The 16,744-nt window shown below is 34.1% G+C and overlaps 1 protein-coding gene across 1 annotated transcript; it reads left to right on the forward strand.

The window, feature by feature from the left end:
* The first annotated feature begins 13,203 nt into the window (after positions 1-13,203).
* LOC130962212 (protein FLOWERING LOCUS T-like) lies at positions 13,204-16,121 on the forward strand. The gene is made up of 4 exons (XM_057888354.1): positions 13,204-13,404; positions 14,913-14,974; positions 15,159-15,199; positions 15,895-16,121. Exons 1-4 carry the CDS (start codon positions 13,204-13,206, stop codon positions 16,119-16,121), a joined length of 531 nt encoding a protein of 176 aa, XP_057744337.1.
* Positions 16,122-16,744: the final 623 nt, after the last annotated feature.

Genomic DNA, 16,744 nt, shown 5'->3' on the forward strand with positions numbered 1-16,744 from the left:
TTTTTTATTTTAGCTTCAAGTTGATAACTTTACTCAATTCCATTCTCGAATTTACTTTTCCTGTTCTGCTGGGTAAAAGAAAAAGTTATGAAGTTTGATCTGAGAAAGAATTAGTTACACGTGCTTAATGACAAAATTGTGTTTCTGCCTTTGCCACTATTTCATGATTATGCTGAATGGTATTGCTATATAGGCCATATAGCAACTCAAATTTGATTCTTTAACCTTTTTTTGAATCTGTAAAATGGACTTTTGTTACAATGCCATTTACCTTTGATCATTAATAATTTTAGCAGGAAGGTAAATTGAAATCCTTTAATATGGTTTTCCTTGTTTCCTTTTCTTCTTTTCTTTAATCTTCTTATATTTATTTATTTAATTTTATTTTTACAATATAACACAGCATGATGCAGTCTGGGACTTTGAGTGATAGGCTAAATGAAAATAAAGTTTATGGTCTTTTCTTTCTTAGTTTCTAGTCAAAAAAAAAAAAGCTTATGGTCTTGCCTAAAATGGAAAGTGAACCCTCAAAACAATTTAACCATTTTATTTCTGTTTTTTTTTTGTTTTGACAATTTTTGCAGGTAAAAGTTCACAGATGTTTGGGATTTCATATACATGTATATATGTGATGTAAACTGGATTAATGTGTTGGGATGCAGAAGCAGTGTTTTCTGATTTCAGCTTTCATATCTACACTACATGTGGACTTCCTTGGATTATTCAATTCAATTTTTTGCTTGAAAGATGGGAACTATATCTGGTTGTTTGGTTATCAATAGCAGTCATGTTTGAATTTTGAACCAACAATGTAAACAAATGCTTCTCTCTCTAATGCAAGGGTTATATCAATTTTGAATTGTATTTTTTTTGGGCTAAATTACAATTCAAATCCATGATGATTAAGATCATTGAACCTAGCTGAAGTAGTGTTATTATATGTTAAAGCTATAATAATCTACATCTTACCAAGCATGCAGCAGTTAAATTAATTAACTTCTAATCCAAGGTAGGTACATCAGCTTTGATAATCCCTTTGGAAATATATAACACAAAAATAAATAACTTTCGTTGTCATTAATACTCGAATTTGTTAGTGTTGCAAGTGTGAGGAGTGTTGAAGTTAGTCCCACATCAAAAAAAGCAAGGAAGAGTGAGGAGTTTATAAGATGAGAGACCCATTAATTTGACATTTTAAGATTTTGAGTTGGATGTAGTGTCTTCTCATCTTATGTTCTCTCACTTGATTCCTCCCGAAGTCTCAGAATTTTGGGCATTTTTTACATATCATGTAGATGTAGGTCTTCTTTTTCCAATTAGTTAGAGGAATAATACCATGAACTGATGTTTTTCATGACTCAAAGCAATTAAGACAGTACTTCAGAAAACAAAATAAGCTCATGATCCTATAGACATTGTTCTCTTCAACATTGATAGTGTAATCTATTTAGGAGTATCTCTGAAAGAGGACTTTATTTTATTGTGTATAAACAAATTGAAAGTAAAAAAAAAAAAAAGAAATCAAAGCTTGAAATTTTGTTGCTTCTTCATATAGGGAGGGAGGGGGGGATTTGGTGTCACTTGTGGGGGTTTATATAGAAAGTTTCACATCCAACGCGCCAACTGAAACGTCACACCCGTAGAAGTGGGCTACACGGCGTTCGGCTGACTGAGGAAGCGATGGAAGTAAATGTAATTATTTATCGAGCTCCAACTCAAGTTACTAGACGTGATTCTTCACGTGACCCAAGAAGATGTGTTCTTTCCACAGACCCTATGGCAAACAACTAGAAAATGACAAATTGACATACATAACATATATATACTAGAACAAAAAATTTAATTATATTAACTGGTTGTATTTTTGTTTAATTAAATGTTAACGATAATAAGTTAACTGTTAAATAATTATTCGTTGTAATTATTTAGATAAAGATTAATAAAATAAATTATCTAATACTTAACTTACTAAGAATTATGATAATAAATTGTTCCGACAAATTATATATTGAGTTGCATAACAATTCATATTAACATTGTCGCGGCTGTTCAGCTGAATCTTCATTGTTTTGAAGGAATTCATATATATAATGTAATTTTTTATTTTTAAACTACGAGGTAATTAACATTACTTCATTAAGGGTTTGGTAATAACTGTACTTCATTAAGGGTTTGGTATTAACAATACTTTATTGAGGGCTTAGAGTTTAGGATTTATGGTTTTCGGATTACAGTTTAGGTTCTACGGGAAGACTTTCGATGGTTCAAATCATCAGATTAATTATCCATCGGCTCTGATAACGCTTGATGGGAACACCATGGATATCTCTCGACTACCGGGGAGATTTCGAGTAGGAATCAAGTGACAGAACGTAAGACGAGAAGCCGCCATATCAAACTGAAAACCTTAACTTAGTGAGTTGATGGTTAATCCCGAGCTATAAACTCACCACTCTTCCTTGCTTTCTTTGGTATGTTACTAACTTCATACACTCACCCCAATGGCAACGTTAACAGTTTTTAGGTTTTACGGACTAAGGTTTAGGGTTGAGACCATCTCCAGAAGGGAACTCATCTCAGTTCCTGCTTATGACCCCACTGTCAAAGAAGGTAGCTCCACATCATCTTCTGCGTCCTAAACAGTAAATAGGAACTCAAAGTTTCTCTCTTTTCTCCATTAGGAGGAACTAAATTTAGTCCCTATTGTGGTCCTACTTAATTAATTAATTAAAATACTTAAAATTAATGTAATTAATTTTTTTCAATAATACAATTTAAGTTTTTAAATTTAAAAATAATTCACTATCAAAAGATATTAAGATTAAATAAATTGATATTTAACAATAATACACAATATATAGTTCGGGATTACACTAATTTGTAAAGTCACTTATTGCAAAGAAAAATATAATTTTACAACGGCTATTTTTACACCGGCTAATTTAATATAACAATATATATAATACTCAATATTAATTATGACAAAAAATTAACATAAATCGTTAATTAATTAGAAATTTAATTATTTAATTTAAATAATTATTATGATTATTAATAAATTAATTACGATTTAGTTCTTATTTAAATAACTAATATATATCATTAATTAAACAAAAATATTATTTGTTAATATAATTAATTATATATTTAAATAATAACTCGCCAAATGGCAAATTATTATTGGCTATAGTAAATCCCCATTCAGAGAAACTAACACGGGGACTCAGCATTGGAAAACCACTTGCGGAATAAGGTTTAGGTCATAGAAACTAGGGATTATGGTATTCCGTATTCGGTCAAAAGGGATAGATGCAAGTGGTTACTGTCTAGGGTTTAGGGTTTAAAACCAATATTTTTTAATCCACGTCTTCGTCTCTAAAAGAGTGTATATATCAAGAAACACTATACAGGGTTGTGCTTGGTCGATGTCTATTGTTGCCGCCATTCTTAGCCACTCCACCAGATCTGTTACCCACCACTAAACAGTCGTAACATCCCTCACGAGTATCAAGCCACCACACCGTCGCAGAGCCGTGACACATATTTGCTGTTTGACTTGGTGAGGCACAGAGTTTCGAAGGATGTTGAGGACACGGATGGGTGATCCCGGCGACACTAAATTTGTGTATCTGCAATTTGCTGCTGAGGCACTACTCCACAACGTTTCAGACGCTGACTTCTTACTGGTTTACCCTCAGTGAGTTCTTAACCTTTATCATCTTGTCTATCCAAACGTTTGTTTTTTTTCCTCTTCCTCTCCTTGATCCTACAACTAAATTTATCCTTGTATTTTTTCTTACAAAAAAATTAAAAATTATACGTATAAATAATAATTTAAGTCTTTAATTAAATATGTGTTTTTTGTTCCTTATTTTTAACAAACTAAATGTATACACACAAAATATATTATGTCCATGTCTTGAATGTATGTCTCTTTCTGTCTGTGTCTAATCGTATACGTCAACCGAACGAAACCTGACAGTATACAGAAATACACACATAAAGCATAGCTTCTTCAACGATTTCTTTTTCTAAATTGGAAAGTACGAATAACAAGCCATATTTAATGATTGGGACCATTATTATCGTCTCCACAAGTACACGGGTGCACCGGAATAGGCCATATCTAGCGCGAATATTTTTAATTAACAATGTAAAAAATTACTCTATTTCCGAAATAATTGTCTTTTATTTTTTAAATTTTAGATAGAAGAATCTTTCTTAAATATGGTTGAATATCACCATTCATATTGACATTATACCTCACACTATATAAAATAAAATATAAAAGTATGAATATTACACATATATACAAAAATATAATCTCATTATATATTACAGTATTAGATAAAATGTTAATAATTACACTTCGACTATTACATATCGTAACATATACATATAAATATAATTGATGCTATACTAAGTTTAATATGATCACACCCGTGTCTTTGTTCCGGGCCTGGCTTCCATGCCATGGCAATTGGAAAAAAAAAAGTAAAAAATAAAAAACCCGGAACGATCCTTGTGGTTCTGCTCTTCTTGGACTTCCCCTGGCCCACGACCCAATAAAAATTAGATGAAGGAAACGCTGAAGGTTTTCCTCTACTACATCGGCTGAAAAATACTTGCGCCTTTCATTCAAACCCATAACATCCTGACCCCTTCGTCGTTTTGCATCCAACCACCAACACCTCTTCCAGGAGACTCTCGCACGAAGTTTCCTCAGTCCACAAATAGCAACCTACACAATCCAGGTAAGCCGTTCCGAATCCCTTACTGCGATTCGATTTAGACCGTCTGTTGGTTGCTTCACAGAATCCCACTCATCTGATTGTGTGAAATTGATATCATCAACAACCGAGGCTGTCGGTACATGTTGCATATTTTTTCATGCAAAAAAATTTTTTTTTACTATGTTTCCTTGCATCATCATTCTTGTTATATAGGGCCTTTGCTACGACGGTGGGGAAAACCATTATCCAATCTCGTTGGTAGTGTCCCTTCATGGGGGTGCACTATTTGCTGAACCATTGCCTTGCCTCCACTATCTTGCGCCGGCTACCTTCTCTGCATGTTTCATCTAACATGCAATCTTGACGGTTTTTATCATTCCTTAGTCCCGTGGCATGCCTGCCTATTTGTTTTACTTCGCGATTCTCGTGTAGAACCACTGAGTTCCACTAGCAGAAAAATGACTCACTTCCGAACCCCATGTTTTACGTTTCAAAGCTTTTGCACATGTTACTGTTGTTCGCTTCCATTTTTTTCCCTTCTCAGATGAAACCCTAAACCCTAATGATATTTTTGATTCCTTCAATTTTTGACAGTGTTTAACTGTTAGAAAAGTCAATAACGTTTATCCAATATTGTGTGTTGTTGTTTGAAATACTATTTAACCACCTCTAGATTACGACTCTCAGTGCTGTTATTTGTATTGTAACAGGTGATCATGTCTTCATCCAGGAACAAGGGCAAGCGGCCTGCAACAGACCTTCAACGAGACCAGCAACACCGCCCACTGCGTTTTCTGAAGCCAATGATAAGGCCCCCAAGCTTCAAACTAGTAAGCCACCCCCCGAGACGTACATCACAAGACACCCAATGTTATTACTTCCTGAATGATCAATGTGTTGGCCAACACTTTCCTGTTCTTTTGCAGGCCCTCCTAATCGGTCCAGACAAACTCCCAAGCTGGGCCCCGTAGATAACCCTGGTGGTCCCTGACGATAGGTGTATCGGCCATCGGTGCTTCTGGAAACAACAACAAAATGGCAGCATCGCATTGACCCGAGGTTGGCCAGAGTTCTACCGGACGTACCAAATTAATTTAGACTCCATGCTTCTTTTCGAGCACAAGGAGAACTCTGAATTCCAGGTGCGCATCTTTGACTTCGGTGGACGCAAAAACACATACCGCCCCCGACCGTCAAAGGAACCTTCGTACGAAGTGAAAGGTACTTACCGGCGTGCCCGCTGTATCAACAATCCTTCCTCACACAAGGCGAAAGCGATAGCCCAAACGCACAAGACCAAATGGCCATTCTTTGTGATGGGCCTCACTGACTGCGTCTTGCACTCCCACCTGTTGGTAAGGCACCAATTCGTTTTCTTGTACGTCTCTTCATCAATAAGTTTATTCTCTATTAATGATCTGCTGCTATGCTACAAACATCCAAATGGCTCTCATCTGAGCCATTTTACCGGTCAGAGACACACACTCTTCCTATCACACGGACACATTGAGGTCGAGGCCACCTACACAAGATTTAGTGGCAAGCGAGACGGTAGCTTCGGGGTCATCTTCGGAGGCTGGACAGAATCTGCCAGCCTGTGCAAATTCGAGCCCGGAGGTGTGGGGATCTTTGAGGTCATGTCAACTGAGCCAGTCACAGTTCTGCAGGTCCGAAGGAGCAACGATGCCGGAAGCTCCTGAATCTTGCTATCCTTATGTTGTTAACCAGACTTGTATTTTGTGGATGAACTTTGTGTGTATCACTTTTTGGAATTCCGTTACTTGATGTGCTAATTCCTGGGAAAACAATAGACCAAGTTTCTTGTATTTTGTGGATAATGCTGTATCGCTCTTTGAAAGTACACTGTGTTGTCTGCGTGTAATGTTTACGGCTGCTAGCACGACGTACATCGCGTCCCAGCTTGCTAACCAAATTGAACTCCATCTGCATCCTACTTCTTACATTACACTGACTAGTACTGCTTTACTTCAGTGGATTTCTCCATTATTAGTTCTCTGCATTCACTATGCTGAAATTTAAATGGCTTAATAAGGACAAACAAATATTTCTCATACACCAACTCCCAAGTTAAGGTAAATCTTGAAATCTCTTGCGATAGATTAGCACAATATTTGCATCTGCATCAAGGTTTTACAGGTAGATGTTGATGTAGAAGTGCTACTTTATTTTTTTTGGGGTACTTTGTAGAAGTACTACTTGACCAGTTCTGGAGGAGGAGTTGGGGTAGCATTATTAAGGTAACGGCATAGTATGTGACTCTTTTTTTTTTCTCGGCAAGAGTCCAGGCAGATTGCGACATCGAACCCAAAACTAACAACTTTCTTATCGCCCAATTCGTATCCCACCTATCGACTAAATAAAAAAAGGGTTCCCTCCTACACGCCGGCCAGGAATCTTCGTTTCCACCTCCATTGCCACTGTCCATTACCGACGACCATTACGAACTTCTTCTTGCCATCACCATTTCGCGGGATAGCATCTTCATCATGTCGTTGTGTCCTAGGAGTGGCCGTGTTCTGTTTCCTATCTCCTATGTTAGACCCATTTCCTTTTCCATCCAAGATTTGCAACGCTAACTAGTTGCCGTCGTCGCCACTGTTGAAGACCATTAGGCACCTTCTCCATTCAATCTCCCAACCTCGAACCCTCTCGGCGGCGACGAGGTTTGTCGCTGACTATATATAGCTCTCCCTAAGTCGCCGATGTTGCGCCGAATACCCTTCCAATGTCATCACCTTTTCATCGCTGCATTGAGTCACCGAGTAGGGTGACCATTAGAACGTGCGTGGTACTTATGGGTGCTTTTTGGGGGGTTCGGGTTTAGTATTACAGATTTTTTTGGGCACGAAGGTAGCCCAGGTTCCAAGTTATAAGCAAAAAAAAAATTGACCCAATTCGTCCAAAAAAACAAATAAACCGATTCTTAAAAATCAAACCGAATCAAATCGCCTCCTCATTCGCCGTCGCCGAACGTCGCCTACTTGTTGGGGCGTCGCCGACACCGCGTCCTCACTCGCCGCCGGTAAAACTCTGTTCTTGATTTATTTATTGCCTTATGGGTTCTTCCTGCTTCTGAGGTTCTATGCTTGAAGTTGCTGCCTTCTGAGTTTTGATTATGATTTATGAGTTCTATGCTTCTTGATTTTGATTTTCTGATCTCGTCTCCTTCTGAACTTGCTGCCTTCTGAGTTCTGATAATGAGTTCTGTGCTTGAACCTGCTGCCTTCTGACTTCTGATTATGAGTTTTGTGCTTGATTTTTTACTGATTTCGATTTATTTTGCTGCCTTCTTGAATTTGTGATTTTGATTTATTTGCTGCCTGCTTGAACTGATTTCAATTTCTTTTGCTGCCCTCTTGAATTTGTGATTTCGATTTATTTGCTGCCTACTTGATTTACTGATTTCAATTTATTTTGCTGCCTTCTTGAATTTGTGATTTCGATTTATTTGCTGCCTGCTTGATTTACTGATTTCAATTGCTTGATTTACTGATTTCAATTTATTTTGCTGCCTTCTTGAATTTGTGATTTCGATTTATTTGCTGCCTGCTTGATTTACTAATTTCAATTTATTTTGATGCCTTCTTGAATTTGTGATTTCGATTTATTTGCTGCCTGCTTGAATTACTAATTTTGATTTATTTTGCTGCTTCATGATTTTTTTTATTTTCTGAGGTTATTTATTCATGATTTTGAATATGTTTTGCTGCTTCTGAATATGTTTGCTACTTCATGATTTTTGTTTGCTGCTTCATGATGAATTATTTATTTATTCATGATTTTGAATATGTTTTGCTGCTTCTGAATATGTTTGCTGCTTCATGATGAATATGTTGGCTGATTCATGATGAATTATTTATTTGTTTATGGTTTTTCTGAAGTTATTTTCTGATCTTTGGTTTTTTTATTGTTACAGATGGAACAATCACAAAGTAACCCACAGCCATAAGATAATGTTGTTCAAGATTCTCAAACTGGTTCATCCAGAGGTAAATCTGATGTGGATTTGCCTAATGTTGCTGATTCTTCAAATACAGCTTCTTTTGGTGGTACTTCTGATGATGGTGGCTTTGGATTGCCTGTTTATAATGGAGATGTTGGAACACTTAATGATAATTATGATTTTTGATGAGTTTCACCTTTAAATAGTTGAAAACTTGCTAGTAACCCACAGCCACAAGATAATGTTGTTCAAGATTCCCAAACTGGTTCATCCAGAGGTAAATCTGATGTGGATTTGCCAAATGTTGCTGATTCTTCAAATACAGCTTCTTTTGGTGGTACTTCTGTTGATGGTGGCTTTGGATTACCTGTTTATGATGGAGATGTTGGAACACTTAATGATAATTATGATTTTTGATGAGTTGCACCTTTGATTAGTTGAAAACTTGCTAGTAATTGTTTCTTTTGAATGTAGAACATTATGGGTTTGTCATTATGTCCGTTTTTTTTGTTTAGTTATAAACTTTGATGTTTGAAGTTGTTTGCGAACCTCTAATATTAAGTAATGGATAATTTATTATGTGAAATTTTAAATTTTATTAAGTTAGAAATTATTGAATATTTATATACTTAAGATTATTTTAAGTTTTTTAATAATTTTATTTAATATTTAATTAAACCGGTTAAATCCCAGTTGAACCAATAAACTATTGAACCAGTAACCTCACCGGTTTATTGACCGATCCGGTTCTCGTAACCTTGCCCTTAATTTAACGTAATTGCTTGATGTGTGGAAAACGATCCAACACAAAACTCACCGGCAAGTGTACCGAGTCGCATCAAGTAATAAAACTCACGGGAGTGAGGTCGATCCCACAGGGATTGAAGGATTGAGCAATTTTAGTTTAGTGGTTGATTTAGTCAAGCGAATCAAGTATTGGTTGAGTGATTTTGTATCCAACAGTAAGTAAATAGCAGAAAATGTAAAGGGAAAGGGATGAATTGCAAAAATTAAAGAGAATTGAAAGTAAAGGTGCTGAATCTTAAAGAACAAGAAATTAAATGACTGAAACTTAAAGTGAAAGAAATGTAAATTGCAGTAACCTAAAGTGCAAGAAATATAAATTGCTTGAATAGAAAAGGGATTTGAGGATTGGGATTTCAGAATTTAAGCAAGGAAAATTAAATTGCAGCAATTAATGAAGCAAGAGATAAATTGAAAGTAACTAGAATTCAAACAGAAAGTGAAAATGTAATTGCAGCAGTGGTTCAGCAGAAGAACCAAAAGGATAAAATCAGATCTCAGGACTCCAGAGACTAGATAGCAGATTCTAAATCTCAATTGCCTTCCTAGATCCAAGTTCACAAAGCAATTAAAGAGAAATTGAAGATTGAAGCAGTAAAGGAAATGAAATTGAACTCAATTATGCAGAAGAGAAATTAAAGAGATCTTGAATGGAGATTGAGACAGAAGTTCCTCAATTCTTCACACTCAAGATTCAATCAAAATCCAGTAAAGAAAACAAAAGATCAGAGGTAGAAGAAATGAATTCTCTCCTCCAATTGCAGAAAACAGAAAATGGAAAGTGAGCTCTCAAGTTCTAAAGATCAAAATTTGAAAGTAAGCTTTCTCCAAAAAAAGAACTCTCCTTCTAATCCTAACTAACATCTATTTATACACTTTCTATTTTGGATCTAAGAATTTTTAGTGGGCTTTTTGATTTGGTGAAGAAATGAATTAAGTTGGATTTTTGAGTGAAATTCAGCCCATCTTGCTCCCAGGAGGCTGCCCTGCCCTTGTGGAGGGCAGAGCAGGAAAATTGTGTGATGAAGCATGTTGCGTGCCAAGTGTGGGATAGGCATCAGGATGCTGCCCTGCCCTTGTGGAAGGTAGGGCAATGTTGCCATGGTGCGCCTTGCCTCCCTGCCCGTGTGTGCTGCTGCTGGCCGTGCACCAAGAAATGCTGCCCTGCCCTCCACAAGAGCAGGGCAGCGCGGGCTTTCCTTGCTCTTGGGTGAGGTCCCAGGTTCGAAACTTGCTGGATGGCTTTTTGTTGCATTTCTTCCTTAGGTTTATTGGCACCAAAGTAGCGCCTAGTTCTTTGCTTCCTTAAGGTGCTATGTTCGATCCTTGGAGGTTGAAAACAAACCAATTTTTGCTTGTTTTCCTTGTATTTGAGCGCTACTTCTTTCCTTCTTGTTCTTGGGTTCGAAACCCATGGGTGGCACTTGGAGACAATTTTCTTTGATTTATTTTTGTGAGAGCCCGATATTGCTCTTGAGGGGGGCAGGGTAGAATTTTTTCTTCCCTTGTTTCTTGGCCTAGAATTGTGCTCTGCCCTCAAGGGGGGCAGGGCAGTGAGGCCTTGAGTGCTTGGTTCATTGTTGTGCTCCCTTGGAGGGCAGTGTGCTCTTGAGGAGGGCAATATGGCTTCCTTCCTTCCATGCGCTACACTCTTTTCTTCTTTTGGGCCACGCTTTCTTAAGCCACGCTTCACTCTTTTCTTCTTTTCTTCACCTTCAAATAATCAAAACAACCAATCAAAGTATCACTAAATTCACAAGGTTTATAAATCAATTAAATTTAGCTTAAACCTCATGATTTAGCATCAATTAAATGGTGGTTGTTTGATTCAAATAAAACATGCAATTCCACTCTAAATTGCTTACTTAGGGTGCAAGAAAGTGCATAAAAACTAGTGAAACAAGTAAAATTAGCTTGAGAAATGGGTATATGATGACTTGTCATCAATTGCAAACCGGTCCGGTTGAATCAGTGAATTGAATATTGAGTAGGCTGCTGATTTTTTTTGTTTTTGGTCTTGGGATTAGGGTGCTGATAAATATAGGTTTTTTTTTTGTTGTTGAATGTGGTTTGTTTTTGTATGGATGAATGAAAAAAGGTTATTAGGTCTTTTGAGCCTTATTTTAATAACTGGACCTTTATGACAAAAAGTAATTAATTATAGTCCATTGACTTAGACTATTGTAAAGAGATTGATTTGGGTGAAAATTAGACCGCATCAACATTCGAACTGGTCAACGCGGGGTCAAATCCGTTGAAAACCGACCGGTTCGCTAAACGTAGGGTTCGAACCCATGATCGCGTGAATGTGCAGCATCTCCTTGCCACTATACCAAGCTTATTCTTCAATAATGTTAATGACAAACAATATATATAACAAAGGTTGAATGATTTTTTATTTTTTTTATTCTTTTAAACATGGATTCACATGAATACCAAACAAGTTGTGACATGGTATATAAATATATTGATATATTGATATTGATTGTGTTATCTTTTATTTTTTCTTATTCATTTAAATTGATAAAATATTTTGTACTAGTAATTAATTTATTATCTTTTTTGCAGTATAAATTATATCTAAAAATTAATATTTAATTGTTATTATATATTTTTAAAAATATGTATTTAACTTTTAATTTTAATTTTATATTTTTATTTAATTATGACCAGGTCAACCGGATAAATCAGTGACTCACCGATTGAACCAGTAACTCAGTGACCTAGTCGTATGACCGAGTCAATTACCGGTTCGGTTATAACTATGCTCTTTTTTCTTAGGCTATCATTCCAAGGATCAATTGGGAATTGTCATAGAAGCTAGCTGACAAAAGTTTAACCTACTATTTGCAAAGCGATCCTTGTTTTTCTGGTTATTTTCATTTATTTCCTGATCCTTCAAAGTCCGGATTATTCTTTCACCACCGGAAAAAAGCTTCCTATAAGAATGATGTATTTGAATAATTCCGAATGTACGTGCAAGTGTGCAACATGCATAGTTAGATACTTAGATTAGGGTTCACATGTATCCACGTGCGCTACAGTGTCTGTATGTGAGAAAGTATCTATATACTACACTTTATTTGAGCTTGTTTGAAATCGTTAAAATAAGACCGTCTTTTACCCAAAATATTTATGTTTCAATAAAAAGTTTAAAATAAACGGCATTAAAAATAATAATTGAATCTAAAAAGTATTTTTAAGTAAAAGCAATATTTTAAAGGATAATGGTTTTTATTAATTTGATTTCAAGTATAAAATATTAAATAATATACACAATTATTTTATATCTATTTTGTAATTATATAACTTAAAAGTGGTTTTTTTTCACACGTTCTAAATACAATATATATTATTTTAAAACCATTATTTCAGCTAAAGTATTTAAATATAAATTGATTGTCACATAAAAATACATATACAAATAAAACTACTTAAAGAAATTAAATTTCATTTTTCAGCAATTCCAAACACGAATAACATTATTTCTTTTATTTCTTTCAACTTTTTTTTTCCATTATTGGTATTCAATACAAAACTCAAAAGGAGAATGAATGGGGACCAATCCTACACACACCCCTTGAAACTATAAATAGCCCCATATATGTTATACCAAATATAATAAACTCGTAGAATAACATCAAAACAATTTAATTATTTGATAGTTAGTATTAGATTTGCACTATATCAAAGTTCCAAGCCATGCCACTTGTTAGTAAGGACCCTCTTGTAATTGGGCGCGTGATTGGGGATGTTTTAGACCCCTTTGAAAGTTCTATTCCAATTAGAGTTACTTACAATAATAGAGATGTTTGCAATGGCTGTGAATTCAAGCCTTCTCAAGTTGTCCACCAACCAAGAGTAGCCATTGGTGGAGTTGACCTCAGGAACCTCTACACTCTGGTAATTTACTACTATTTTCTTTTGGACACGTGTTAGATTTAACAGTTCACTCAATGTTTTTACTTATTACTTTTATTTAAAGATGAAATTTAGGTACGAATTATATTAAGTAATCTAGTCAATATGTTAAACTATTTAATAATTTCTAGCTATAATCTTCATGCTAAGGAATATATTTTTGTATGAGCAGGCACTACTTTTTGATAAATAGAAAAGTTATGCCTAAAGACATATCATAAACAACATCGTAACAAATCAACTTAAGTTTGGTTAAATAATTAATTTACTCATATACTTAAACAAGTATTAAGAGTTTAAATTTTATATTATATGTAAATTAATTTATTGACTAATAATAATTTTTAAATAAAATTTAAATATATGACACATTAATAATTGGCCTGTTAGACCAGATAATTTTATGGGAAAAAAAACATCTTAACACAAACTAAGGTCGATCTGCTGAAACAAGAACTTAGAGAACCTCAGCTCCACTTCCAATGAACGTGGGTCTACGGACGGATGTATATGATAATAATATTTATTTGTTCCACTAAATTATTAAATTTGACCTTATAATAATTTTTTATTTAATTTTAGTACTTCATAGTCAATTTAAAAATTTCATATTAAATGTCATTATAATAATCAATTCTTAAATATATCTTTTGGAGGTTAAATTTTCAAAAAGTTTAAGACCAATATAACAATAATGTATGAAAATTATGCTTGATTTGCTTATGTTGAGGGGTTGTTCTTATGAAATTGTTGTTGAATCGATCTTAAATTTTTTAAAAAATTAGCCGTCAGGAGTATATTTGATGCAAATTAAAAACTTTTTGAGACAAAATTAAAACAAAATAAAATTTAAAAATATTTTTAAAACTTTTATCAAATTTTAAGGACAAAAATTATACTTTACCTATTTATAAATAATTATTTTAATATTTTAATTTATAAAATTAGATATTATAAAAACTAATCATGTTATATTATAAAATTAGATATTTAACACAAACTAAGGTCGATCTGCTGAAACAAGAACTTAGAGAACGTCAGCTCCACTTCCAATGAACGTGGGTCTGCCTTTGCTCATGCTTTTCTATATATACACATGCCGCATGTAATAAGACTCAACATCTACAACAATATATAGACAAGACATTGTGAAGAAAAAAGAAACAAACTACTTGTATAGATTCTCTATCTCATTCCTCTTTCTTTATAATTTGGTATTTTATTTATTGAAAAAAAAAACAATATGACAAAACTTTTGAAATTAAAAATACTTCTCTCGTTTTTATCGTAATTGTTGTTGGGTATATATAATTGTGTCTAATATAACATTTTGATATGTTAGATATAGAGAACTACTAATGTACTTAAGCAATAGCTAAAGCTTGCCAAAACTTGAAAGAAAAATAGTTATGGCATGGGATTATATATGTTTAAAACAAATTAAAGTGATTTTAATGACTTAATTAATTCTTATTTGATTTTACTTATAGGTTGCTGTGAATCCAGATGCCCCTAGCCCCAGCAACCCTAGTATGAGGGAACACCTACATTGGTGAGTCACAATAATTATGGTGCAAAATTTGCACACTAATTAAAGAAGACTAATGGTACATGATTATACTATATTACAACAATTCACGTATTAAATCAATAATTTATATATATAGTTTTTTTTTTTTTTTAGCTTAATACTACTTTTACTTATGTAATATCTCTTTTGTGTTTATTAACTTCAGGCTGGTAACTGATATTCCCGCCACAACTGGACCTAGTTTTGGTACGTATAATTGTTGTGCATTTATTTAGTCTCTAAACTTGCACGCCAGTTTGAGATTAGTTTTTAAAGTTTCAATTGTTTCTGTTTAATATCCAAACTTTAAATATGACTCACATTAGTTCTTTAAATATATTTTGGCATACAAACGTTAATAAAGCACTAATATAAACTGCTAGATGTCATGTTAAAACGACGGGGTCGTTTTGATTTTTATGCTCAAATAGCCCAAAAACATCGTTGTATCACTTTTTTTGAGAGGAAAATTTTTAATAAACACCATTTACGATATTATTTTTGAGTTGTTTAAGTGCCAAAATCAAAACAATGTTATTTTGTAAAATTTGGCGTCATTTGTGCGTCAAAAATTGTCCTAAGAACTAACATGAGTCGCATTAATAAAGTTTGGAGACTAAATAGAAATAATTAGAATTTTCAGAGATTAAATTGAAACTAAAATGTAAATTCAAGAATTAAATTGAGAATCATGTTGTTTATTTAGTATAATCTCGTTACCATAAAAATTGGCCCTATAACTATAATACATGGACCATGTCTTTTGAAAACATATATACAAATTAAATGAGTTTGTCAAAAAAAATATAATGTAATAGGTAACAATTTTACCAAAGTACAACAGGTAATTTATTTAATTAATGAGGTTACTGATAAAATGGAATAAATACAACTATGAACAGGTAACGAAGTGGTAGCATATGAAAGTTCACGACCAACGTCAGGGATTCATCGAATAGTGTTGGTGTTATTTCGTCAATTGGGTAGGGAGAAGGTTTATGCCCCTGGTTGGCGCCAAAACTTCAACACCAGAGAATTTGCGGAACTATACAATCTTGGTTCGCCTGTTGCTGCTCTCTATTATAACATCCAAAGGGAGAATGGCTCTGGTGGCAGGAGGTTATATTGATCATCATCATAATTACATAAATAATAATAATAATCAACAATAATAAATGACTACTTTTCTTTCGATCCAAACTCAAGATAGCTGTATGCATAAATTGAACCCAGCCTAGGCTACTGCACGGTTCATTCTTTACATGTTGTGTATTGGCAACAAAAATTATAGTATGTTGTTCGATTTTAAAAATGCTATTTATATACTAAAATCAGCCATGAATGCTATTTTATAATTGATCTCAACACATTACCATCATTTCCTAGAATACAACATACATTACTGTTGTAAATGCAATTAACATTGCCAGCAAAACAGAGAGTACGAACTGATTTTCTCCTTTCTTTGATTATCCTTCAATTCACTCTATTTGTTCCAATTGTTTTCCAACCCCATCATTCTTTCTTCAATATATTTGTTTTCTTCATAGTCAAAATATTTAGAAATCAGCTCATTAGAGCCACACAAAATAATAGTTGTGTGGTTGTTTAGTCTACAATTATTATGAACACAATTAGTTAAAACACAACTAAGTTCAAAAGCAAATACATATCAAAGATGGAAGAACACTTACACAATAGTAGCAATAATAACAAAAGATCATGTCTGAATTCTTAGATGTCCCAGATCAT

This window comes from Arachis stenosperma, chromosome 2 (assembly GCF_014773155.1).
Source record: "Arachis stenosperma cultivar V10309 chromosome 2, arast.V10309.gnm1.PFL2, whole genome shotgun sequence".
Taxonomy (NCBI): Eukaryota; Viridiplantae; Streptophyta; class Magnoliopsida; order Fabales; family Fabaceae; genus Arachis; species Arachis stenosperma.